General features: G+C 48.5%; 9 protein-coding genes; 6 read left to right on the forward strand and 3 right to left on the reverse strand.

The window, feature by feature from the left end:
- Positions 1-198: 198 nt before the first annotated feature.
- Positions 199-1,619, reverse strand: FFUJ_14382 (related to integral membrane protein PTH11; the record flags this gene model as incomplete). XM_023578392.1 has 6 exons in its annotated part: positions 199-708; positions 762-925; positions 970-1,106; positions 1,154-1,362; positions 1,422-1,494; positions 1,552-1,619. The coding sequence occupies 6 exons, from the start codon at positions 1,617-1,619 to the stop codon at positions 199-201; spliced, it is 1,161 nt and encodes a 386-aa protein (XP_023431209.1).
- A 2,310-nt stretch (positions 1,620-3,929) lies between these two features.
- Positions 3,930-4,295, forward strand: FFUJ_14381 (probable thioredoxin; the record flags this gene model as incomplete). Its single annotated transcript, XM_023578393.1, has 1 exon — positions 3,930-4,295. The coding sequence occupies one exon, from the start codon at positions 3,930-3,932 to the stop codon at positions 4,293-4,295; it is 366 nt and encodes a 121-aa protein (XP_023431210.1).
- A 2,921-nt stretch (positions 4,296-7,216) lies between these two features.
- On the forward strand, positions 7,217-8,547 carry FFUJ_14380 (uncharacterized protein; the record flags this gene model as incomplete). XM_023578394.1 has 2 exons in its annotated part: positions 7,217-7,649; positions 7,703-8,547. The coding sequence occupies 2 exons, from the start codon at positions 7,217-7,219 to the stop codon at positions 8,545-8,547; spliced, it is 1,278 nt and encodes a 425-aa protein (XP_023431211.1).
- A 1,530-nt stretch (positions 8,548-10,077) lies between these two features.
- On the forward strand, positions 10,078-11,061 carry FFUJ_14379 (uncharacterized protein; the record flags this gene model as incomplete). XM_023578396.1 has 2 exons in its annotated part: positions 10,078-10,433; positions 10,485-11,061. 2 exons carry the CDS (start codon positions 10,078-10,080, stop codon positions 11,059-11,061), a joined length of 933 nt encoding a protein of 310 aa, XP_023431212.1.
- Positions 11,062-11,712: 651 nt separating this feature from the next.
- Positions 11,713-12,477, forward strand: FFUJ_14378 (uncharacterized protein; the record flags this gene model as incomplete). Its single annotated transcript, XM_023578397.1, has 1 exon — positions 11,713-12,477. One exon carries the CDS (start codon positions 11,713-11,715, stop codon positions 12,475-12,477), a length of 765 nt encoding a protein of 254 aa, XP_023431213.1.
- A 475-nt stretch (positions 12,478-12,952) lies between these two features.
- FFUJ_14377 (uncharacterized protein) lies at positions 12,953-13,675 on the reverse strand (the record flags this gene model as incomplete). XM_023578398.1 has 2 exons in its annotated part: positions 12,953-13,279; positions 13,595-13,675. The coding sequence occupies 2 exons, from the start codon at positions 13,673-13,675 to the stop codon at positions 12,953-12,955; spliced, it is 408 nt and encodes a 135-aa protein (XP_023431214.1).
- Positions 13,676-15,775: 2,100 nt separating this feature from the next.
- FFUJ_14376 (uncharacterized protein) lies at positions 15,776-19,163 on the forward strand (the record flags this gene model as incomplete). XM_023578399.1 has 5 exons in its annotated part: positions 15,776-16,352; positions 16,415-16,800; positions 16,854-17,224; positions 17,303-18,274; positions 18,329-19,163. The coding sequence occupies 5 exons, from the start codon at positions 15,776-15,778 to the stop codon at positions 19,161-19,163; spliced, it is 3,141 nt and encodes a 1,046-aa protein (XP_023431215.1).
- A 625-nt stretch (positions 19,164-19,788) lies between these two features.
- On the forward strand, positions 19,789-21,757 carry FFUJ_14375 (uncharacterized protein; the record flags this gene model as incomplete). XM_023578400.1 has 6 exons in its annotated part: positions 19,789-20,047; positions 20,098-20,522; positions 20,568-21,273; positions 21,322-21,416; positions 21,462-21,561; positions 21,621-21,757. 6 exons carry the CDS (start codon positions 19,789-19,791, stop codon positions 21,755-21,757), a joined length of 1,722 nt encoding a protein of 573 aa, XP_023431216.1.
- Positions 21,758-22,844: 1,087 nt separating this feature from the next.
- On the reverse strand, positions 22,845-24,464 carry FFUJ_14374 (uncharacterized protein; the record flags this gene model as incomplete). XM_023578401.1 has 2 exons in its annotated part: positions 22,845-23,908; positions 23,957-24,464. The coding sequence occupies 2 exons, from the start codon at positions 24,462-24,464 to the stop codon at positions 22,845-22,847; spliced, it is 1,572 nt and encodes a 523-aa protein (XP_023431217.1).
- Positions 24,465-24,849: the final 385 nt, after the last annotated feature.

The following is a 24,849-nucleotide window of genomic DNA, read 5'->3' on the forward strand; positions in this document are numbered from 1 at the left end:
TGCATTGACTGAAGTGAAGCATGGCTGGAAGAAGAATAGTTACTTGTGACGAAAGCTTGTTGATATCGCTTCTGGTGCTATAGGCACGATTCTATCTATACGGGCAAATTATACATCGCTGGGTATTCAGATCCAGGCGTTACCCAAATCATCAAACATTAAATAACAAAAATGACACAAAATGGTCGCCCATCAAATCTATACGCCGTGATAGACCTTGACAACACCGGCAGCCGATCTTTCAGAGTTGGTCTCTACATCGTCGGTCCGTATGCTATCCTTGCTATGGCTCATCAACTCATCAGGGATGCACCCCACAGGTCCCCTCCTATCCTCAGGACCAGCATCTTCACTCGTGATTTGAATCTCGTGCTTAGCGTAGATCTTGAGCGGTAGAGCGTAAGTGGCGTTGATCTCTTCCTCGCTGTCGACCTGATGCAGGTTATGATCCGCGCGGACCTGGGAGCGCACGACGGAGCGATGGTTGGTGAAGTTGGAGCGGTATGCTTTGGAGGGGTTGTTTGTGCTCTTTCCGTATGTCGAGCCGCTGAACGAGCCGAGCTTGAAGATGCGGCGGAGGAGGGTCCAGATGTAGGGAAGGTTGGCCGTGATGATAGCGGTGGAGGATTCGCGGATGTACCAGAATGTCCAGTTTGAGCCAAAGGGTTCGTTGAAACTGTAGAACTTGTTGAGGATGGCGGAGAGGATCTGTGCGGTGTGAGTTTGGGTTTCAGGTGGGTTGACGTGAGGTTGGAGCTTACAGTGAAGGCACCCAATGCAAAGACGCCGATGAGGACAGCCTTGCGCTTCAATGGGAGCTGGGACTTGAGGAAGATTGGCATTGGGATGAGAATGATCATAATGTCGGACGTAATGTTGATGACGGCGTTGGTGATGAGATGGTTCGTCGCAGCAGAACATTGAGCTGCAACGGTTAGCTTGACTCAATTGAGCATCGATGTAACATACTGTTCTTCGGGGGAACAGCCCAGTACTGGTTAAATGGACGGCACCAAACACCAAGGTACAAGATCTCCATGATGACGAAACCAGCAGTGACATAGGCGGCGACAAACTTGACAGCCAAGTTCTGGCTCAAACTCATTCTGCGACTGTTAGAACCGTAATTGGGCATCGGGGCAAGGCGACGTACGTGAGGCGGTTGTACATGAGCAGCAAGCAGTACTTCATGGTCCAAATGGTGACAATCTGCATTTGTTCGACGACTAGGACCCATTTCGATCCGTACTCTCTCGTTCTGATCTCTTGGGCATCGAGGACGACGTGTTCGCTGGGATCGATGAGGTTACTGCTCGTTTGCGAAATAATCGACATTCCGACCATCAACACGGTATCGGTAAACTGCAGCAAGAATAATTAGACAATTGCACCGTGGATTGTTGGTGGTGATGATGACGCACCATTGCTACTATCATCAGGTAATCCTCGACTTGTAGCTTCTTGACTGAACCCAGTAACATCCGTCGTGATATCCTGTACCAGGGTCAGCTTCAAACCCAAATGATCCTTCGTGAAAATGCCATGTCTTACATTCTCGCAATGACAATTATCCACGACAGACTGTACCAAGTCCATATCTCAGCCTCAAACGCCGTCATGTTGCCGGTCGCACGTAATTAAATTCGTCTACAAATCGGCTTTTCGTGGGGATCGATCGACGACGGGTGATTTCGCAGGTGGGTGCAGTGTCTAATTCGACGTGGAAGGGCTGTCGAGGATGCAACGGCGCATGACTTGAGTTTACTCTGCAACAACAAAACACGACACTGGAAATAAAAGAAAGACAACAAGCAACGCGGGGGTGGGTTAAAGGGGGGGAATGGAAACCAAGAGCTTGGGTTTAGTATTTTATTATTTCCTCCGAAGGTGGAGTTTTTCGAGATTTGGGAATGAAAACCGTCTCAGGGGATCGGGGGTGGAGGATAAACCAGTTTTCTTTAGCTTGGGTCTAGAGCTGACATTAGTCCCGTTTTTACGCCGCCACTGATTCTTCAAGCACCGAAGGAAAAGGCGCGGGTGTCGTCGGTTGGAGAAGAGGTGCACATTAGCTGGGACGAGGATCTGATTCGTTCATCATCCTTGTCTCAGTTCGCTGCACGATCGAAGGAATGGCAATGCAGTTTTGCCACGTTTTGCAGGCCATTTGTGATGCAGCCATGGGTGACTGACTGACATCCTTGATGCAAGCTGAGCCAGTAGATCATGTTCCGTCTAGAACACTACTGTACCCTGCCCTGAACAAAGCCCTGGAAGGATGGAAGCGCTCTTTTTTCTCCTTCGGTGGCGAACTAACACAGAACTGCGACAGTGGCGCCCCAGCCTTCGCGTAACGTCTTCCCATATCCATTCCTCGGGTGCCTCGCTCAACGGATCATGCCCGCCGACCCTGTTTTTTATCTCCCCAAATAAGTTAGACGCTGATTTACAGTGGGCTCATGGTCGCCAATAGACTTTGCTAGTTTCCTGCGCCAAGCGACCGATCGCGTGGGCACCAGGGGACTTGACTCGGTGATCACTCCATGAAAGCCCTCCCCCCCAAAAAGGCCAAGGGAAGATTGAGCCGGATCGTCAGTAACAGAAGTGTCTCAGCTCCCCTCCTTCTTGTCACTGTTTGCGCTTATCTTGAAGTTGAGACCGAGTTATCCGGGGCAGATTAGCACACAATTGATGGTCGCGTTAATTACTGCTTCTAGTCCTGTCAAAGAGGAGCACAGAGCCTCCCCACTTACTGAATGAGGCATCTCGAATTACGTGACTCGCGGGAGGCTTTTATCACGCTCGTTTCTTTTTATTTCAAGAGTGACAAGTCTCTTTTTACGATTCGATTCAGCTTCCTTTGCATCAAAGCGTTCGCTTCTATGCAAGCCTCTTTTTCTTAGCTATCGATTCTGGGTCATTGTTACCTGCTCTTTATCTCCTAGACCTGCCTCTCGGCTGCAGTCTTGGCTTTTCTAACACGTGGGTATCGGTAAACGATAACCGACCAATCTTTTCAAGTTCCCCGATATTATTCCCCTGAACTATTGCATTAATCACCCTCTCTCGACAGCTTGTGCTTATTCCATCCGGGGCAGGATTCATGGTCTCCGCGATAGCCAAGCAATGGAGCTGTGTACTGTACCCTTATATGGTGGGTTATAAGGTGATTCGGTCTCCGGAGATGATTCCGGATTTACCTTAGCGAATGCCCCCCGTATAACATTGCTCTCTCTCCACTGCGGGAGGCAGCCTTAAGAGGGAGGTGATAATTGACCAAGGGCCGAGACTGGTAACATGTAACATGTTATGCGACGATTGCTGATTGATATTACGTACAGTAGCCCGTGATCGTTGCAGGGTAGTTTTGAGTCTGGGGCATGGTATGCAAGACACCAAAAAAGCAATGCCTAATATCACTTCCTTCTAGAATAATGAGCGGCGCAGTAGAAACCCAGTCAAACGCAAAATATCAGCTGCAACGTATAATTAACTTCTCTTATATCCGTGGTTGGGGTCATTTGTCAGATGTTACAGAGCCAGGGACGGAGCCTTGATGATTTGCATTTGAGTTATTTTTCTGCCTCGCTAAAACGTTTCGTTGATCTTAATTTGTCCAAGCTCTTCAGCCTCAAATCATGACATAATCTGCTGTGGCTTACACGTGGCTCAGTAATCAACCTTGATGAGGAATCACCAAATTGCGCAACATCACGTGATGTGATTCCCATTTCAAAGCGGCTCTCTGTGATTCTCTCAAGATCCATGAGCAAGCGGAGGCAAAGAGAAAAATAACGATATAAACACATCGCAGCCTCAACAACGCCAGGATTACTCACTTCAACTGCCGAAACTAAATCGAGTCTCATCTCACCGCATCTTAAAACTTTCTGCCGATCTCTGTAGATCAATACCAGCAAAAAAACACAAAAATGGTGCATCACATCACTTCAAACGACGAGCTTCAAAAGCTGCTCTCGTCAACAACATACGTCGCCGTCGACTTCTTCGCAGACTGGTGTCCCCCTTGCAAAGCCATCGCGCCCGTCTACGAGCAACTCGCCACCAAGCACAGCGTCGACAACGTCCTCGCCTTTGCAAAAGTCAACGTAGACCACGTGCAAGACGCCGCGCGACAGTACGGCATAACAGCCATGCCGACGTTCCTCTTCTTCAAGGAGGGGAAGCAGGTCGCTGTCAACGGGCAGGTTGAGATCAAGGGTGCTGACCCAAGGAGTCTGGGGGCTGCTGCTGAGAAGTTGGGGGGACTAGCGCAGAAGAGGGTTTCTGGAGCGTAGAAGGGAAAAGGCTTCGGGGATTTTACTCCTGGGGATCGGCCCGTGGAGTTTGGAATTGTTCTTTGGTCTTGACTTTAGCGTGTTGGACTGGAATGCGGCCATTGTGATGCTTTGAGTATGGTTAGCGACGGGACAAGGGAATAACAAAGATGTCTGTTTCCGGATATGATGAAACGCGACTACACATGTATAGCGTCATTTGAGGTCTTTCTGACTCGACGACTTTGAAAACAATCGATAGAGGAATGCTATGAATCAATGTATGACGATGAATTATTATTCGTTGGTTACTAATGTTTCAAGTTACACCGCGATATTGCGATCGTCATGTCAAGACCCGGGGATCAGCATCGGTGTCACACGCAATGACAATTGACAGCGGTTAGTGACCCAATCGCATCCACAAACTCCAGCTAAGGGTCCTTTAACCTTGCAATCCGTTAAGATCAGCGAGATATTTGGAGGGTCTTGCAGGGGTTCGATTTACCCAGTCACCGACAGAATTGTGTCATTTGTTGAGGCCGTTTGTCAACGTTCAGGGTAGGGGGGAATGATGATAGAATCACAAACTGAAAACTCAAAACTAAGTTATTAAGATGTAATGAAACACCCGGGAAAGAAGTGTTTACTTCGCATTACCATTTATCGATGATGAGGAAGTCCGATATGATACTTTTATGTTGCTTTGATACATCGGTATGAAAACGAGGTATATCTGTTCAAAGAAACAACCCACCTAAGTGCACCATGCCCTAGCAACGTCTTGCCATATATGACACTTTGCCCGCAAGCAACTAATGAGAATAACAGTAGAGGCATTGTTATCTCGGCATGCCAGCACAAGCAGGGAATGTGCCGCATCAAGGAATTTCGCCTTTGGTGAACAGGATCTAAGTGAACAGGGCGTCGATTCTTATACCGCCGCCACTGGAGATGTAGGTTACGGGTTCAAGAAAGCTAGCAAAGGACTTTTACGGTATGGAAATGGCTCGTCCCAGATCAAGTGAGCGTAATGTCCGCTGTATTGTTTGACATCGGAGTTGCAGACGTCGGGCGTCATAGACCAATTTCTGTCTTTTTGTGATAAATCTTGACAACCCTAAGCTCCTTGCGCCATAGTCTTGGCCAGCTTCGTCTATTTTGTCGAAATTGGTCACCTAAGCAAGTAAGTGTTTGTTATTCGGGATAGGATGGAATTGTGGCCACTCGACATTGCTGTTTGCATATAGAGCCATGGAAGCAATTGAACTCGACATGTGACGTGATGAAGTCCACTTGACATCGGAACCCTTCCCGACCTTGGCGGATTCTTTAAAAGTTTGTGTCAGTTAAGGAGAGTATCGATATAGCTTTCGGATACCTGGGCTCATATCTGAAGGATTCTCGAGTCTTTCGTGGAGTGAAGTTGCATGGGCACCAAGTGCACGTCTTTGCTATATCGAAGCCTGTAGCAACGATCGCTCCTGTTACGTTCTGATGGATGTCATAGGCGCCCTTGAGCTGGAACATATGAAATTGAAGTTTGGATGATGGGGCTAAGTGTCTAGTATTGGGATAATCCCCTTGTGTATCGAGGCCAGGTTCGGAGACTCTAAGGCCACTCGGGCTAGCTTCGCTTTCGGTGTTAAATGTAAGCCCAAGAAGGACTCTGTCATGGTTGGATTCAATGACTTGATACTGTAATTGTCTGGGATATCCAGCCTTGTCTCGACTTATTCGCTGAAGGACGGTTGAATGGGCTTGCATACGACGTTCGAGAATCGATTGGGTCTCGCATTCCCAGAGGCATAGCGATCAACGTTTGTGTCTGAGTAGATAGAGATGGGTCAGAGGCAAACAGATTGTCATATCTGTGTAGACAAATTCAGCCATTGAGTTACTCCATGCAGGGTTATCTGAAAGATACCCTTTGGCTCAAAAAGAAGAGGCAAAGGCTTGGGAAGTGAAGGGTAAGGAGCCACAGACTTGCGGATAGGGACATTGCAGCATGAATGCAATGATGCCAAGAGTGAGAGTAGCTCCAAGGCCATTGTTGCATAAGTATAGGAGAACGCAAGTGCATAGAGTTGACACGATGTTATCTCTTTCGAGCTCGTCGGGGTCATCGAAGAGTAGAGTGAATAGTCAGACGACACTTGTGATGGATCGATGGCTGAAATCTCAACCAGACATATTGAGCCAACACTGGGAAGCGGGATGGAGATAGAAACGGCGTGGAGCAGGTTACCTACCACTGCAGACGAGTTGCCTTACCGCGAGCTGACTGTCCAAGTGTGCCATCTAGCAACGCGTCGACTGCAAACGCGGCAAATTTACGCGTTGAACCCGCCAGTCAGCCATGGGAACAGCCTAGTGACCTAGTCTTCCACTGGCAGCTGCGTCGAGCCCGTCGACCGTTGGTATGGACAAATGAACAAAACGGTCTTTGCCTCATGCTGAGCACTGGTGCATACACCTCGGTCGCGTTCACGGCGTGCATTGCTCACTGGTTGAACATAAGCCTGCTCTTTGGCTTCTGGTTTGGGGCTGGCACTGGCGATCAAGGTCTCTATGTTTCACATCCGTTGTGCCGGTGGCAGTGACGGTGAATGCTCACTCTCCACAACAGCTGTCTACCTCAGCAACCACATCTTTTCCTACCTTGATCTTCCCTCCATCTTCCAACCTCAACTCTCAATCTCTCTCAACCTTTCTTCTATCTCTCAAACTCTCTCCAACCTATCTTCCAAACCATCAACAAATCTTCCAACTCTCTATACAACTTACCTTCTATCACAACACCGACCATTCTCTCACGACACTCACTTCTGGTACTGATAACGAGACCCATCACTCACGTCAACTCAAGTCAATCACGTCTAAGTATGGACACATCACCCACTCTGCATTTTCTACAGCTGTACTGACTGTCAAACAACAGAATGCCAGCCTTCCCGTTCAATGATCTCCCAACGGAGATGCGCAAGAAGATTGTCTTGCACGCACTCCCATGCGTGACAGTGCCTTTTCGGTACTTGCACAGTAACATCGCACGGGTCCATGACCACCACGAAGAACAAGCCTTCAAGGCTCTGCAGGAGTCGACCGGCGAAATTGCCTCGCTTTCCAATCAAATCCGGTGCTTGGAAGCCATACGCGACAACGGAACCCTGATCATGTCGAGCATTGGGGGGGTTCCTTTCCGAATGGACCCCATCCACGATACGTTCCAGGCGGTTGATATGCGCCTCCCTGCTGTCCGTCCCTCTGCGTCATGGAACCCGGAGAATGTTTCAGGACAGCATCGACATGCTCTCCCCGTGGAGAATGTGCTCGGTGTGTCGCGAACTGTTTGGCTCCCCCGGGGTCAAGCTCGTAAGTACGCCCCATAAACTTTGACATAGGATATCTTTTGCTAACAGATCTAGCTCCCGAAGACGACCATAGCGATAGTTCCAGTCACGTATCTGATGAAGCCGGGCCATCAGATTTTCCTCCCCCTGCTACTTACTATGACATGCCGCTGGAGAAAAACCTACCGATCTTCTCTCGTCTCCCCAAAGCGAAGAACCTGGCATTGATCATTGAGAATGCTGGGCGCGAATGGAGCATTGAAGGTTTCCAGATGTTTGGGCCAGATGTCATCGGTCCTCGATTCCACGGCAATGACTGGGGCATGCGGCGCGCCGGCGATCACTCTCTTGAAGCTCAGAACCATTTCCTGAGCCGTGGAATACAAGCAGACACACGGACACAATGGAACTTCAAGAATGGATGGGACTACTTGAGTAGTCCCGAAGACGCCTCCCAGTATCCTCCTACCGATTCGCGATTCTCACTGCCCAATATTGGGTTCTACGGCTACAGCCGCGGCAACGTCTCCCTTGGAGGTCATTGGGCCGGATTTCGACTTTGGCTGGCTGAAAAGAAAGTGGAATTCAGCCCCCTGTCGTGGTGGGAGGTTGAGCCGCTTATCGGGGATTACTTCTCCATCGAGGAGCGAGGTTACCATACCTGTCACCCAGGCTTTGTGGCACGGGTCTGGGTTATCCGATCCGAGAAAGACCTTGCGCCGACCCAACGACCGCACCACCACTGGGAGGAGGTTCGTGAGGCTGAAATCGGGGATCCTGCGTCCGTTGAACAGATCTCCACGACGTGGAAGATGGTTCGGGACATGCTTTCTCGTGTTCGTGGCGCTGTCAGCATCGAAGATGACAACGACCTCAACCTGGCCGACGGAAACTATGCTTTCCAGATGGAACATGTCTAGGGACGGGACGATAATGAGACGAAGGTCTTTGAATGCAAGCTGTCGAAGCAGCGTTGCACAGTGAAAGACGACTCGGGAACAGGCGTGGATGAGTGGATTTTGAAGTGGACTCTTCCAGGACATCGACCGTGAGAAAATGTAGCTTTGATAGAGAAGATAGCGAAGACCTGTTTCCCCTAACCCATATCCTCTGAAATTCAGTTGGAAACTTTACATGTGACCTAGACTACGCTCTAGGAGCTAATAAGAACTCCATTCATTCGTACCTTTGACGTTCAGAATTCAAGCAATTTCTGCGACTGTCCAGACCAAGTCCTGCATGAGTGATTCTAAGCTCTAGTCACAGCTATCTATCCAAAGAACATGAGGGTGCCTCGCAGTCTTACAACTTGAACAGAGGGGAACGGAAGATGCCAAGAATTAACGTGTGTTTGTGTTTGGCAAGAGCCGAAGGATCAGTTTCATTGTATTGTTCGTAGCAATGGTAAACGATTCGGGTCAGTGATGACACCAGGTTGGAGACTTCAAGCGGACAAGAAGGCTCTTAGTACCTGCTGCAATACGATGTCGCGCCTCAGACCAAGTTACGGGTTCTCTTCCGGCGCACTCCGAATCTCGCTCTGCTGATGAATCAAGCCAATCCCTTCAAAGAGGAATAACATGTCCAAAGGGATTCGTGTCCCGAAAAGTATGAGTCGAGGCTTCCCAGAGAAGGAGTCTATGGCTTTAGCCCATCTGACCTGTGTACATTTGATCAAAAAGCGGAAGAGAGGAGAGCATTCTTCCAAGATAAGTGAGACAAGGGTGGGTTTCACTTCTGGACCGATGCTTATGGAGACCTCTTGGCGAATCTCGATGCCAATAGCGAGGCCCATGACTTCTGGTGGAACAAGATTCGAAGAATGACTAGAGATCCCTTTAAGAGAGAGATTCATGCGCCCTCAAAAGTATCCAATCCCTTGGGCACCAAGCGCCCAGCTCTCCTTCGCGACCTTTACCAAATCTATAGCCAAGGCATGAAAGCAGCACATGCGTGCGACTGTGAAGGGACAAGATAAGAAGAGAGTTGGTGAACGGCGGATGAATTCTTATTACATGGTTTTCAATATCGATGGATGCCGAGGAAAACGCTACCCGGCGGGATTCTGCTCTATAGAGAGTTACTTGGCAAGGACGCCGAGAAGGGGCACGATAGATTTGTATTTGCGAAGGCAATTTCGTTAACTTGGACAAAATCTCGTATTTTCGTATCTACGGTACCCACTCGCGTGATGAGTGACCAATTCCTGTGCGATCTTTTGTGAGCGCGAGAGCGGTAGTGAGTCAATTGCAGCACAGCCTTGAATCCTTCATGCAGGATAGCGGCACGACACCCCTGCAGCATTGTCTGCCTACGCTTAGGCTGATTCCCATACCAGAAACATATAATAAGCAGTCAGCCTATTCCCTTCATTTCATTTTCAAAATATCTCATCTGCAACATGAGAAGTAAGGGGGACTTACACAAACTCGATCAATCCCTTAACGAAGATGACTGACACCTTCACAACGACTTTTCCGACTACGCCAAATCCAACATGGACTTTACCGCGTTTCACACCGCCTCCAGAATGTCTTGATACGAAGAGCGTATGGAAATTGGATACGGATTGCTACTCTGGCACGGCGCAGGGGCTTTACAGAACGACACGCACGTGCGATTACCTCTGGCTGGGATATACTGATTATCCTCACACTACTGGCGGTCTTGGCCATGGATTGAACGGCTTTTGTGGTCCAGGCTGGAGCCATCCAGCAACGGAATGTCCTGTTGGATATACGCCTGCTCATACCGTCGACTACACGCCTGATGCGACCACTTCGCGGGAGATATTATGTTGCCTAGCGTCCGTAGACCGTCGAGATCCTGTCCGTGCAGAAAGTTGACTGATTCGCAGAGCATATGACTTTGAATGGAGAAGACCTACCCTAACAGATCAAAGCGGCAGTTCAGCAACACCCTACGACAGATTCTGCGTTGCGTCCAACCTTAGACCATCACGCACTTCACCCTTGACTCTAACAGCCTTTGACCTCTCATCGGCAAGCTCTTTGCAAACAGATACCCGAGTCTCAACAACAATAAAGTTCGATCCAGAAAAAGACTTGCTTCTAGCATCAGCAGTCACCATATCTTATCAGATCAACTCAGGCGGAACCACGTGCGTTCCTGACTGTGCTGATCCGTATACTGGCGGGCCTTGGCCACGACCTGAACAAACAGTTACTCCAGCTCCCCCGTCACCAAACGATTCTGGTCTGGTAGGACTAGAGAAACTTGCCTGGGTAGGAATTGGGTTTGGGATTGTGGCTGGGCTGGGGATCATAGCTTGTATTGGATGTTGTATACACCGTAGAAGGAAGAGGAAGAGGATAGTTGCTGCGGAGGGGCCTGCAGCGAACCCAGGAGTAGAAGAGGGTCAAAATCAGATGTCGGTAGAGCTGCAAGTATCGAAGGGACGAAAGTCGGAATAACTCTTAATATTAATATATAATTTCTTGAGCTTGTTGTTTCGGTCTGCACTGCCACTCTGCAGATACACGAACTCCGCAGATTCTTACAGTCGTCAAAATATCTATCCTGACCTATGAGAAAGCCACAACCGGCCAACAAGGCAGTCGCTAGATTTCTGGAAGCCATTGAGAGCATTCGAGTTCACTGTATGACGATTACATTTATGATGCTTCCAATGGAATGCGGTGGCGCAGCCTCGTCAAAGATCGGGGCTGTGCTGACAACTTGGTGGTGGACACGGCCAATTTTGACCGAAGAGGCCCAGGGTTGCAGTTGAGTGTCACAGCTTCTTATTGGAAGCCTAGGCTCACGCGGTCGGTGCTATCACATCTGCTAAACCGGCTTGAGAAAGGGTTTCAAGATTTTGGCTTACTCTGGCATACCTTTTACAGTGGCTATGCTGCATGCGCCGTGAAGGAATGTATTGTCGGTAAGAATGCAGCACAAAGCTTGATATCACGGATTATTAGGATAATCGGTATTTGGACTGGCAGCATAATATGGTGATCCCCCTCCTTATCGAAAACTGATCAAGAGCCTTGCCTCAGAATTTTAACTGTAAGACCCTATGACCATTCTTACATTTATTGCTCAACCACAATTTATTCGAGATGGCAAGCAACCGCCCTGACTCCTGTAGTCGTTTCTCTTCGCTCAATCGAACCAAACCCTCTTCGCAAAACCCCTATGAAGAAAATGACCGAGAGTCGCTTTCCGAGCCGTTCAGTCCGACGGGTTTGCTCGGGGAAAAATATGATCTGCTTAAACGGCAGATGGAGGCTAGATCACAGATGACCAAACCAAACGACAGTCCATTCAAAAGAGGTCTTTTGGGATCTCTCGCTGAGTCCGAAGGTAGGGGCTACCGCGCTTCATACGACACCAATAGAGCTCCACGAGGATTGTCTAGGTCAGCATCAACAGCAAGCTCCTCGAACCGTTGCGGTCCAAGACGAACACCGAATGTCTCATCCGTTAGGACCGACTCGATCTATTGCGCTCAGTCTGGTATTACACCACCTCCTCTGCTGGATATCTCACCGACACTTCCGCAGCAGCGAGCATCACAGCGGGACCGGAACTCTCAAAGTTTCAGATCACCAACTGGTTGGCCACCGCTGAGTTTGCCCGAGACCCCAAACACACAGTGGAGCAGCCCTCATCTGTCATCACTGGGTCGTAGCCATTCTGTTGCTGTTCGGTCTTCGAGTGGTTCTTGGGGTCCTTCAGGGAGCGGATCTAGCTCACATACAACGCCTATGTCCTCGACACCAAGCCGCCGTGTTTCCACAGCTACCGCTCCAGCTCGTGCTGAGACATGGTATCAAGGTGATCAAGCTGAACCGAAGCGTCGTGGTACGTTACGGAGGTGCTGAGCCTCATATCAGGGCTCTGTTGTTAGAAGAACAATAACAATTTCACAATAATTTAGTTTTTGAAATATGGATCATGGGGAAATATCATGTTAATATTAATGAATATAATCGATGCGCCACTTGTTTCTCTGCCATGTACGTCTAGACTCAGCTTGTCTCTTGTCCACGACACAGTAAACAAACAACCCAGTGGCCACAAAACCAAACAAGGAAAGCAGAGTGGAAGGCCAAAATGCAAAATGCAGCCGCGCATCAGGGGTATCAGTAATGAGAAAAAGAACAAAATTTGGCCAAGGAGAAGAAGGCGATCGTACTGCTGATGGAGTCGTCTTGGCAATGGGAAATGTGCTGGCGTCGACGTTTGCGCGAAACATTTCAGATCTTCGCTTTCATTTACTCAAAGATCTAGAAAAGAGCGTAAGTAGACATATTCCTCGCATAACTATGGTTTACGCACCATAAGGTGTCGAAACCTTTACTTCTCTTGATGGTGATGGCCCGTGAACCATTTCTTGAAGCGGAGAGCCAAACTTCCAAAAGGTCTAGACGACTTCTTTTCAGGTTCTTCTTCGTCAGAGGACGTTTCATCTTCGGAGGATTCATCTTTGGATGATTCATCGTCGAAGGTAGTTGCTTCTTGCTTGAGCCATTCGATAAGGCGCTCGTTGACTTCGTCGAGGATTTCGGGGGACATCGCTCGCGGGTTATTGCCTGACGGCGTTGGACATTCTTTAGTAGGACAAGGCATTTTCGCTTGCCTGAACTTGTCGCGACTTAGTCGTAGTTGTTGTTGTCTTGAGTGCTAAGTTGAGTGAGTTTGAGTTGAGATGAGTTTTGCTGTGTTGGGCTGCGTCGGATCGAGGGGAGTCAGATTCAGGACTTGGGGATGAAGAGAGAAATTATGGTTTGAGCTCTACCAGATATGAATGTTAGTTACATCAACTAGTCAGACTTCTTTGTAGGCTGTATAGCACTGGTAGCTTTGTTAGCTCTGTTCTTTGTCCAAAATGGCTTGTTCAAGACTTTGGATGCCCTTGTTCAGTGTCACTGAGAGTTCAAGGAGCGTGTTCCGTTTAGCTCGCATGGTTTCAGCCTTAGGCTCTAGTACTAGGCGTACGATTGAGTTTGCCAGTGGCAGCGGCCACTCGGATGCGTATGGCACCCAGTTCTTGTTAGCAGTTTCTAGCTTAATCGTCATATGGACCAGCTAGATAAGGTTGAGATCGGCATATGCTCCCGGTCGTCGACGATAGGCTGCAGAATATCGGATCCGAATGATGGATACATGGAGAGTAAGAGTAACTGGCTCGTTTATTTATAGTGTTTGATATTGAGAACTGGTCGATACTCCCCAGCTTCGTCAAATTCGTTGGTATCATCCGACACCAGTCATGACAACACTGTGAAGTACGAATTCAAGTTTGGGGACTTGTGAGGAATCAGTCGCGTGTCAGTTCCGCTGAACAACTGGACCTCGTCATCCATGGACCGCATTGTCCCACGGTGACCGTGCAATTCTTCTTTGTTACCTCCTGGGAGTACCAGAGGCTACAGGGTGTTCGGCCTATTACATTCCTCGGCGATATTACTCATTAAATTATCCAGCCATGGAGTATCAGTGATGTGTCTCAATCACTCATATCAAAGAGCATTCTTCTCGACCAAGGACGCTTTCTGGAAAGTATGCTGTGATGTTCTCGGTAGCGGAAGTTAGAATCAAGAACCATTTTACTAGGCTTCCGTCAATATAAGAGCAAACTCAGGTATGCATAATTGAGATTGCATTTGACAGATGCCAAAATGAAATGTTGACCCTGAGTGTGGAATGAGTCTGAGATCATCAAAAATAGGCTTCTCGTCGCTCATGGACGGAGTGACTCTGATTTGCCCTACCTTGACCCTTTTCTAACAGTTCCTGTAGCGAAATTATAACTGTGAACAGTCATGTGGATACTTGGAGCTTGTATCGGTTATCTATATATTCTCGATGATCGAGAATACGCTGTATTCGGCAGTGGTACTATTATTCTCTACAGTCAGGGCATGGCAGTGGCCCGAAGTTATGCACCCTGCTGAGTTGAAAGCGAAAGCAACGTTCCTTTTAGGGTTAGCACATCCACTCTAACTGGCACAATACCGAGATACATCATTTAATGTGCGCTAAGGGCTAATGTGCCTTAACTCACAGAGTCACTCCATCTTGGATTAGGTCCAGTGCAAACACCTTTGCCAAAGCATGATAGGAAGCCAGGCAAGGAAATCTCTGATAATGCTCCCCGTGGATGGCCGACATTGTAGGATTTGGCACCAGCGTTCGAGGAACCTGAGGCAAGCTACGAGAAACAGGGGAATGCATGAGGTCTCGAACTCATGACTCTGTGGGTTAGCCACAGACTACATTATAGGGGACCTCTGACCTCGACTGATCAGCCTCCAATCTCTCGACCAAAGGTAGACCCGTTTGCCTTCATCCTCACCTTGCCAACTGACCTTCTCTTACCGAAGCTCTTCACCTTGGCCAGTGTGAATCACATCACGTGACCACCCTCTGCCTATAAAAGAGATCTCTTCAACCGCAACCCCTTTTCTTCTTCACTTCCCTTTTCATCTACAATCGGTTGACTGGGTCAGTCTAGAGTCGTCGCATTTTATTCAATCGCCTTGTCAACATACCTTCCATCTCATTCGTATTCGGCCAGCGCAACATATATAACACACTCCCCCCTTCTTCCCCCTCGTTCACTTATCGTATTACTTAAGGCATAGTCGCTTTCACTTACAGCACGGTGCACAACGAATTACTTTATTTAATTTGATACGGACTTATCGGCGAAGGTGGGTAACCCACGAACTGGGCTGTCCATCGTCTTCTGCACGGTCCGCAACTTATCACATTCGTCTCCGACCCCTATTTACGTCGTTCAGCAGCGAGTCACTCTCAACTCACGCCTTTGAAGTCGGCGTTTCGTTATTATCACAAGTTTCGACCTTCATTCTTACAATTTCCCGAAGTATCTTGTGCTTCAGCCCCTCGACCAGCTTCCCATCGCGCTATAATCGATACCCAGCCACTGTTTCGCAGCGCGATAAACCCAATCGCGCCTTCAGCCATTTTCGATCCGTCGATACAGTTTACGCAACTCCCCTTTTCGATCCACCGAATCCCCTCCAGTAATCTCCCCCTTGTTAACGAATTCAGATCATTTATATCTCAACTTACGGTTGAAGCCATCGCACTCTTACCTGTTCTCGGCAATCGCTACGCTGGGTTGTTCAAGAAACATATGAATTCTTCATCATGGACTCTGGTCCCATCTCACTCCAGCCTGAGGCTACTTTGAGTCCAGAGCCAACGCCCCAGGATGCCACCTCAATTCCAGTCGCTTCTCCAAGTTCAGCTGGCCAGAAACGTAGCCCATCTCCAACCAAGTATGAGCCTTCAAAGCGAGCAAAGACAGATAGGGATTCCGCCGAATCTAGCGAAGACAACCAACATCAGACCAACGAGGATCAGGAACCTGCAGCCGATGTCGCGGGCCAGGCTGAAGAAGACCCGGAGGTCATCGATTCCCCCGACCACAACACAGAAGATGACCCAAGAATCTATCTGCCGTATGGCTTTCCACCTATTAACCCCGCCAAGATGCAGGAGCTTACGGACTGGCTCGAAAGCCGTGCCAATGTTGAAGGCGACAACCAGGTTGCGGCCGGGCTTCACACACAGCTCTTGAAGTCCATAGAACCTGGACATCAAGACCTGGAAGAGATCTGCCGCATGATGGGCCTCGATACCAATGGTATTAACTGGAGAGACGGTATTGATGTTCCGGGAGTCATGGAGGATGGGCTCAAAGCAAGACCTCATCAAATTTCTGGTAAGTTTCAATCTAAGTCAGTCGCGAGGTTTGGTGTTCATTGCTAACACCAGCTGTTTCAGGTGCCAACTGGATCTCGACGACTCTCGAATCGCCCCTTCGTGCTGCACTCTTCGCGGATGAGTGTGGCACTGGAAAGACAGTGCAAATTGGTCTTGCACTGGCCATTCATTATCACCGCATCAAAGCAGAAGTGGAGGCTGGAACTTTCAGGCCTCGGGATGAAAGAAGAAGGTACAAACCCAGTATCATCCTCTGCCCCCCGGATCTCGCCTATCAAACGTTCAGAGAGTGGTGTCACTGGTTTCCCGATTTTTTCAACATTCGGATTTGCCATAGAACAAAGGTCCTGGCAGGTGATTACTTCACAAGACAGCATGTTATGGACCATAGGCATGGGCTCCAAGATTGGGTCGATGAGAATGCTGCGTCCCACGAAGACATTGAGGTGAGTGATGACTCCCAGACTCTCATATCTGTTTACTAACTTACATCCACCAGACCCTTCGAAATATCGCAATCGTTCCTTACCATACCGCCATGAGGCGAATGATCATTCCGAAAAAGAAAGAACCTGCCAGTGAGCCGCAAAACGATGAGAACAACGAGGCCGGCGACAATGATGGAGCCGGTCAGGCACGTGGCCGACGTCCACGAAAGAAAGGCAAGCCCGGCCTAAAGCAAGGACAAGCTGTTGCAAAGCAGCAACTGGACTTCAAAGTAACCGGCCAGAGTTACAACTGGATCATTTGCGACGACGTATATCCCATTCGGGGACCTCGTCCCACTACCCACAAGCTGATCCACCAGCTGGAGCATGAAGCGACACTGGTGACATCTGCGACACCACTGTTGAATCAGCAGGAAGACATGTAGGGCTATGTCACCCTGCTGTGGAAGCGACAGTGGCCGTTCGTCTTCAAACCCCGCAAGTCCAGACCCCGTCCCAGTTATCACGACCCCCGGACGTATTTTGACAGGAGGACCTGGCGCGCTATCCAAGCTGGCAGAGATTTCAGAGGCGTGGACATCAATAGTGTTGTCCAGCCAAACAGCTTCATCGGTCCTGTTCTCCCTCGCGACCAGTTGATGAAGGAGGAGTACACCACGTACATCCAAGAGAGAAAGGGCCCGTTATTTCTAATGAACCCAGATCTTTTCCAGAAGTTCTGCGACGAGATTAAGTCCGAACGTCCTGAGATTGCAGGACAGGCTATTCTGCCTCTTCTGAGAATGTTTTGTCTTCGCCGCGGAATGTTAACCTCCGCTACCATGCCAGATGGAACTACCGTGGTTCCAGGCGAGGGTATCCCGTCCATGCACATCAGAACCGTCGTGCTGCAGCCCTTTGACGACGAAGACAAGAGAGAGATCTACAAAATCTGCAAGAAGCATTATCCGAAGCTTTTCTCAACTGCGGATGAAGAGGATGAGGACATTGGTGATGGAACTATCGACAAAGCGAAACTCACATGGGTCAACCCTGCTGAACTTCGAACCCTAGGCTTGTCGACAACCAACGTCGAGTTCTACCCTCTTACCCAGAAAAAGGGTAGTGACGGAAAGACAAGTTTCCTGAACTCGAAGGACGTCCAGAAACTTATGAGCAACCCGCCTCGCTTCGACAGACTGGAGTCTTTCAGCCTTCCTGGAGCGGCAGCCCCCAGCGTAGCTGATGATTCCGACGATACTCAGAACAATCAATCTGATGATGGAGTTGGCGGCCTACGATGGTATTTCATGGAGATGCAGAAATGCCGTGATCGTGGTGACCTTGCAGAGTTTCCTACCGATCGCGAGGACATCCCCAAGACATTTTGCTCTCGCAGTGCCAAGATTTGTTGGGCGATCAATCGCGTGCTCGAGCTGAAGGAACAGGGAAAGCGAGTTCTCATTTTTGTCAATCATCCGCTGACGTCTGTGTAAGTCTAATCATGTTGTCCTACAATATCGAATATGAACTAACATTTCGACAGCATCTTGACAGCCCTGCTTACAAGCCTTTGTGTCAAGACACTGAACATACGGAGCAAGCATGATGTCGACCAACGCGCCCACATGGTTCGCCAGTTCAACAATGCTAGTACTGAGAACGGGGCCGAAGCACTCGTCATGTCCTTCCAGCTAGGCGGTTTCGGCCTCAACCTCCATGGAGCTTGCCACCACGGTATTATCGTCGAGTATCCTGAGAATCTCCCCACTATGCTTCACTCTTTCGGCCGTCTTTGGAGAATGGGGCAAGAACACGAGGTCCATTGGGACGTATTGTACTTGGAGAGCTCTTTCGATGGCTGGGCCGAAACTCGGCTGGTTTCGAAGTATGCCGATATCCTTGCAGCTGAAGGAGAAATTCCTGACGAGATTAAAGAGGAATATCGAATCATCTGCGCGTTTGAGCTTATCAAGCGATATCTTGGCCAAGATTGCAACCGATACCCAAGACTTCGCGTGACCTGGTCTGAACAGGATCATCCCCTTGTTGCTCGAGAAGGCCATTTCTACTCCGCTGTGGCGAATTATCTCATGCAGAATCCCAGGCACATCCACAAGTTTCTCAGCAGACGTCTATATGCGATCGCTCGTCGCTGGACCCCGGAGCTCGGAGATTTGACCCTCGACATGATCGAAGGGAGATCTCCCGAATTGGACAATGGTGTCATGCTGGATTCGCGCAACCCTGACACGCCTGGTTACATTGCAGTCGTCGCAGGTGATAATCTTGCGCAGGAGCTTGAACAGGTTGCTGAGATTCAGGCGAACTTGAGGACTGATGAAATCAGTTTGGACAGGGAACGACGGCGACGGGTTTGAAGGTATTGAACATCGAGATATGAATGGCTATTTTTTGTATGGGTTTGCATGCAATGATGGAACTTGGACGTTTTTATCACGGATATGGACGCCTCAATTGGGGATCAGCCTGTCCACCATGGGACTCTGGGAACACAACGCTGGGAGGGCCAGTTGCTATATGGTGAATCTGGGATTTGGAGTTTTCTGGGCTGATGGTACAGCATAAGGTTCATATTGTGCGATATTAGCTTGCTATACTGGGTTGCTATTTTAATGCGATAATTTTGGTGATATTTGCTTCCTCAAGTATCGTCAGTGAAGGGCAGCAATCAGTGACGTACAATTGCACGGCTCGAGACACAAGTTCTCACCCTCGACTGTACAACTGATTTCGGAGCGATAAATGGAAGATCTCAGAAATTGTTTGATTTACAATCTTGCTCATTGGGCGAGGTAAACCGACCACTGTTTGTAGTCGCGGTCGCATTATCCGTCACACTATCAAATGGTTCCGCACAATGCTCCTTGAATCTGATCACCCTACAGTCACCAAAAGGAGCCAATCACAATAGCCTGAACTCAAATTTCTGTAGCGGATTTAGCGCATCAGCCTAGCTCTTCCCCGCCATCATCTCTCACCCCCATGTCGTTCACCCCAGATTTAATTCCACCTCTTACAACATCCCAGCCAGAAACGGTCAACGTCATGAAGCGAGTAAAATGCTGCACCGCTTGTCGCCGCAGACACAGAAAATGCGTCACTCAGCCAGGCGCCTCTCAATGCGGCACGTGTCTAGAGTCAGGACAGGAATGTCGGTTTGAGAATGACATTCGGTTCAAACACACTCATTCAGAAAGTCAGAAGGAAACTGGGCGGAAATGGGCAAAGGTACCTCAGAAGAGTGAGTCACCAAGAAGCTCTCTTGTTGAGACTTTTAATGACGTGTTGTAGTTTCTTTCACGGCCCCTCGTGGGATTGATGGCAAGGTGCACGAGGAAGCGGACACGAGACCGGACGTGAATGAGTCGGCAACGCAGCCGATATCAGATGGGATGATGGAAATATCGATAGACGACCCAATTCAGTCCCAACCAGAAGTTGGACCTCTGGAACAGGTGTTTAGCTATTGGGAGTCGCCCTCAAATCTCATCACCGACTCTCCAGTTGATCAGAACATGACCCCAGCATATCAAGCAGATCACGCAGAGACTTCATCACTCCCACGAGCATCCATCCCCTTTATTCTAGACCCGCAAATGTCTTCACCCCATGCCGTCGCCCAAGTGACCGACCAAGATCACAGCCAAGACCCCTTTGAGTTGACGGAACGTGAGGCCTTTCTCTTCATGACCTACGTCCACAAGCTCGCACCTCTTGTAAGAACTTCCACCTCAACCAAGTCAAAGAACTAACCCTTCAAGTCCGACGCATGCGATGATGCCCGCCATTTCGCCCTCGAAGTTCCCCGTCTCGCTCTCCATCAACCCATGATAATGAATGGCCTCCTCGCGCTCGCAAGTCGCTACGACTCTCGCTGCACCAACAGCTCCGACGACATTGAAAGCACATTCTATCACAACAAGTGTATAAAACTCCTCATCGAAGCGTTCGCTCAACCGCCTGAGACCTGGGACTCGACGCTCCTCACGGCTGTTGTGATCGCGCGGTTGTACGAAGAGAACGATAACGAGACGGATTCGTACTATCATCATCTCAGCGGAACGCAAAACCTTTTAAATCATGAAGTCATCGCGAGGTTTGTTATGCAAGGTGGGTTGGCTGAAGCGGCGAGTTGGGTTCATCTTCGGCAAGCTATCTACGTTTATGTAGTGCGCAGGGAGCCGCTTGAGATATGTTTAGAGAATTTTGAGAGATCAACGGTGTTTCGGAGATCTGATGACTCCGCATATGCGAACAGGGCAGTTTATAACTTTGCGAAACTGATGAGGCTATTTCTGCCAATGGAAAGTCCGGTTGGTGATTTTGGGGAGTGGGAAGCAGCCGAGAGGGAGATCGAGGAATGGTATGATGCCAGACCAGTTTCATTCAAGCCAATATTTCACAAGACGGCGGACATCTCAAGCGACAGACCGTTTCCAGTCATTTGCTTTGCTGCGTCGGTGCCTGGTGAGTACCCAAGCACCTTTGCCTTTATTGTTTGCTAACATGCTCGAGTCGTGGCGATGCAGCATTACTACGCAGCCAAGGCCGTTTTATGCTTACGCGACAGCAAACAGACGACAGACAATTATAGTAGGCAAGATTTTGAAGTACGTCCTCCTGCTTGTGTTGGGAGAAGGCTGACTGGTTGTTAGAACAACATATCTTCGCACCTCTGCATGCTGATGGGTCTTGCTCTGTCCAACTCTCATGTGGCCAACGCATTCTATCTACCAGCACATATGCTGTCGCTCTGTATGTTCATCCCAGAGTCCTAGCGTTGATGAATGATTGCTGATGTGAGTTTGTTGTAGGTGGATACTGCATAAGGGATCCTTGTGCGCAAACACATACGATACAGTATCTGGCGAAGGTCGATGAGGTGATCAAATGGAAGACAAAGGCACTTATTGGAACACTGAGAAGAGAGTGGGACAGCCAAGACTGTTAATGCAAACTCCGTCTCAACTAAAATAGGTACAAATAATATACAGGCTAGGGGAGGAAAAACACAGGACCTTAATCCTAAATGATAAAAAAACTTAGGGGATATAGCCTAAGCTTAGGATAACTTTTATTAAGTTTATGCTGATACCCCTATATCAAGGACCGGTGTTTTCTTGCTCCCTGAGGTCAGGCCCCGTCAAGTCAACCACAACACCTGTATCATTCTCCACCAGTCATGTCTATACTTTCTAAGGATGAGGTGCCACTCTTCAGCCCTTCATGAACAACTCACAACTCATAACTGGTACTTGAATTGGTCTAGGGCGTAGTTGTACAAGACTACGCCATCCTGAATCGCTGGAAGCCGAAGGTTAACATGCTCCATAGTCACGAAAACTCTAGGCTTCTAGCTCTTGGCGATCCGAGCTATGGTGCTATTCTTGAACTTGCTGATGTCTTTAAGGGTCCTCCTTGAGAAACCTGGGGATGGCGTAGCTATAAAGGTTAGTTAGAGTACGATCTTGGAGTGGTATTCTGACTTGCTTTCTTGCCTAATCTCTTGTTTCCACACAGCTACGATTTCTCAGATATCGGCTTGCAATATTACCTAATTCAACAGAGACTTCATAAAAAGCAGTACGCTTCTCAAACCGCCCTTGATCTTGGGATACATGCGCGTATTGGTAGTTCTCTCAGCTGATTTAAGCTCTCAGCCACAAGTCTCAATTGCAAATAACACATCTAGCTCACAAATTAGACATTATTGGTAGATTGGGTCCACAATTCACAAGGGACTGGAGAGTTTTCGCAAATCATGGGAAATAAGCTGGTTTCGGGATGTAACCAAGCCTCCTTTAGGCCCATGCCTTAGCCTTTGCGCAAAGTCTGGGGTCTTGGCGATGGGCTGACGGAAGGATGGATACTACGTATCGTTATAGTAGCCGAGTGATATAGCTATTACAATCTCAGATTGGCGGGAGTAGAAATCACTGTCAACAATTCCGTATAGAAAATAGAGCCAGAACAAAACACTAAGGACAAAAGGTTCAAAGTATAATCGTATATTGAGATATAACTAGCAATGGAAAGAGTTAATGGGCAACACCAAAAGTATCAGTGTGTATTTCCGTCACGTAATCGTCATCATCCATGACCGAGGGTGGCACATAGTGTCCGCCAATTGGAGTTCTACTATCCGCACCCTCTCGAATATCTGTACAGCCTCGCGAGTCTGTACGAGAATCATTCCGTTTCCACTGAGGGAACTTCTCTTGTAAAACATTCAGTATACTGTCCTGCATGTGCTCGAACATATCCTCTATCAGCTCCTCACGATGTCCAATGCTTGCTTCATCGTTAGAATCAACAATATCGGGGAGCCGCCATCGAGGGTAAAGGTTCATGTGGGACGACTGTACTTGAAAGTCATTGTCGCCGTCCTGAAAATAGTAATAGCAGAGCCTACAGGGAGGCTTGCTAGTAGCGATAAACATGACATCGTTCCAGAAGTCGCAAGGTCGAGTTTTGCCAGCTGTGATAAGATGACTGTGCAAATTCGCTTCGCAGTGAACCAGACTCTTCGATGGAAATTTAAGCTCCTGCTTCTGGATTTGTTCATCCAGGCCGTACGTGCGAAGCTCCGCGATGTCGTCCTCGTAATATGATAGATCTTGATCTGGAAAAGCAGCCTTAATAATGTCCGTTGGGGAAGCGTTCAGTCCGTGGATTCGAGTGAACTTTCGAGGACGGGATGATGGAATGTAATTGACCGTGAAGTTTTTGAATAACAAGGGCCACTTTGTGGAAGCATCGATTATGGCCTCGGAAGCTTGACGAAATGAATGAAGACGACCAAGATGATGGCGCAGCTGACTCCATTGATATGAAATTTCTGGCTCGGTAGTGCCAATGTACTTGTGCAAGACTTTATCTATTCCGGTATTTTGGCTGTTATGTATAGCTTTGATGAGATCTTCGCAGTCACGGAAAACTATTTCCAAATCTCGTTTAGTCCCTAGTGTTTTTGCAAATGTGGGAGATGAAGGTGGTGGGGCTGGCCTCTTACATTTGTTTTTGGAATTAGTAGAAGAAGTCATGTCGCGAGGAAACAGGGACTTTTGTTTGATGGCTTGCAACTGAGCCATATCGCTGGACCCTGTCATTGTTAGATGAGAGAACTGTTTGTGTTCATTTATAAGCTTACTGCTAGGCTCCTGTGATCTCTCGCAGTTATCGATGCAAGACTGCAAAGCAGTGCCCAGTCCGTTTAGGTATGCATCAAATCTGAGAAAATTGAACTCAAGAATACGATCCAAGACTTGCTTTTGCAGTGCCTTAGGAGCCAATTCATCAGGGTTACTTCCCACGTACTCGAGGAGATCAGAGAGGAACGACTTGGCTCTTTCGAGTTCAGGTGCTTTCTTCAGGTTTGAAGCAAAAACGTAGTCTGGTCCACGCAGCCCCTTCGCAACGATAAGCGCTGTGGCAGAATCGCCACCCTTCTCGTTATCGAGAATTTGTGCGATTTTACAAATGGCCTTCTGAAAATCGGTCAAGAGGGCGTAGCCGCGACTCTTTCCGGAGGAGTATCTGATATCGCTCCTATGCTTGCAAGTCTCGTTGACAGCTTGGAGCAAAATACAAAGACACTGGTACTGTCTCTGCTGCTTGCCGTTGAGAGCCTCGCATGCTTGGTTGTTGGAAGAGCTCATTTTGTTGTTATGAAATAATTCACAAAGGGATGATAGATTTGATATAAAGAGTAAAGTAAAGTTACTGATTGTGCTGTGTTCACTTGTTACTGAGTATTCTAAGTTTGCGTGGCCGGCCCCCTTAATATAGTAAATCCCAGTTGGAGACATCTCTTTGTGGATCTCTGGTAGATTTCTTGCGTTCCAACTCTGATCCAGCAGATTTCTACGTAAATCCTTCTCTGTTGCCTCTATCCCTAAGCCCCTTGCTTATCTTTTGCTAAGTGCTTTAGAGAACGTCAGAGGCTGAAATGCAGATGTGTAGAAATGCCTTAGCTAGTCAGGAATTATCTTATCTTTCAAGCCGCTTGCAATAACTGTGCCGCGTTGTGTCATCTTCGACGAA

The sequence above is a fragment of the Fusarium fujikuroi genome, chromosome FFUJ_chr05 (assembly GCF_900079805.1).
Source record: "Fusarium fujikuroi IMI 58289 draft genome, chromosome FFUJ_chr05".
NCBI classification, from domain to species: domain Eukaryota; kingdom Fungi; phylum Ascomycota; class Sordariomycetes; order Hypocreales; family Nectriaceae; genus Fusarium; species Fusarium fujikuroi.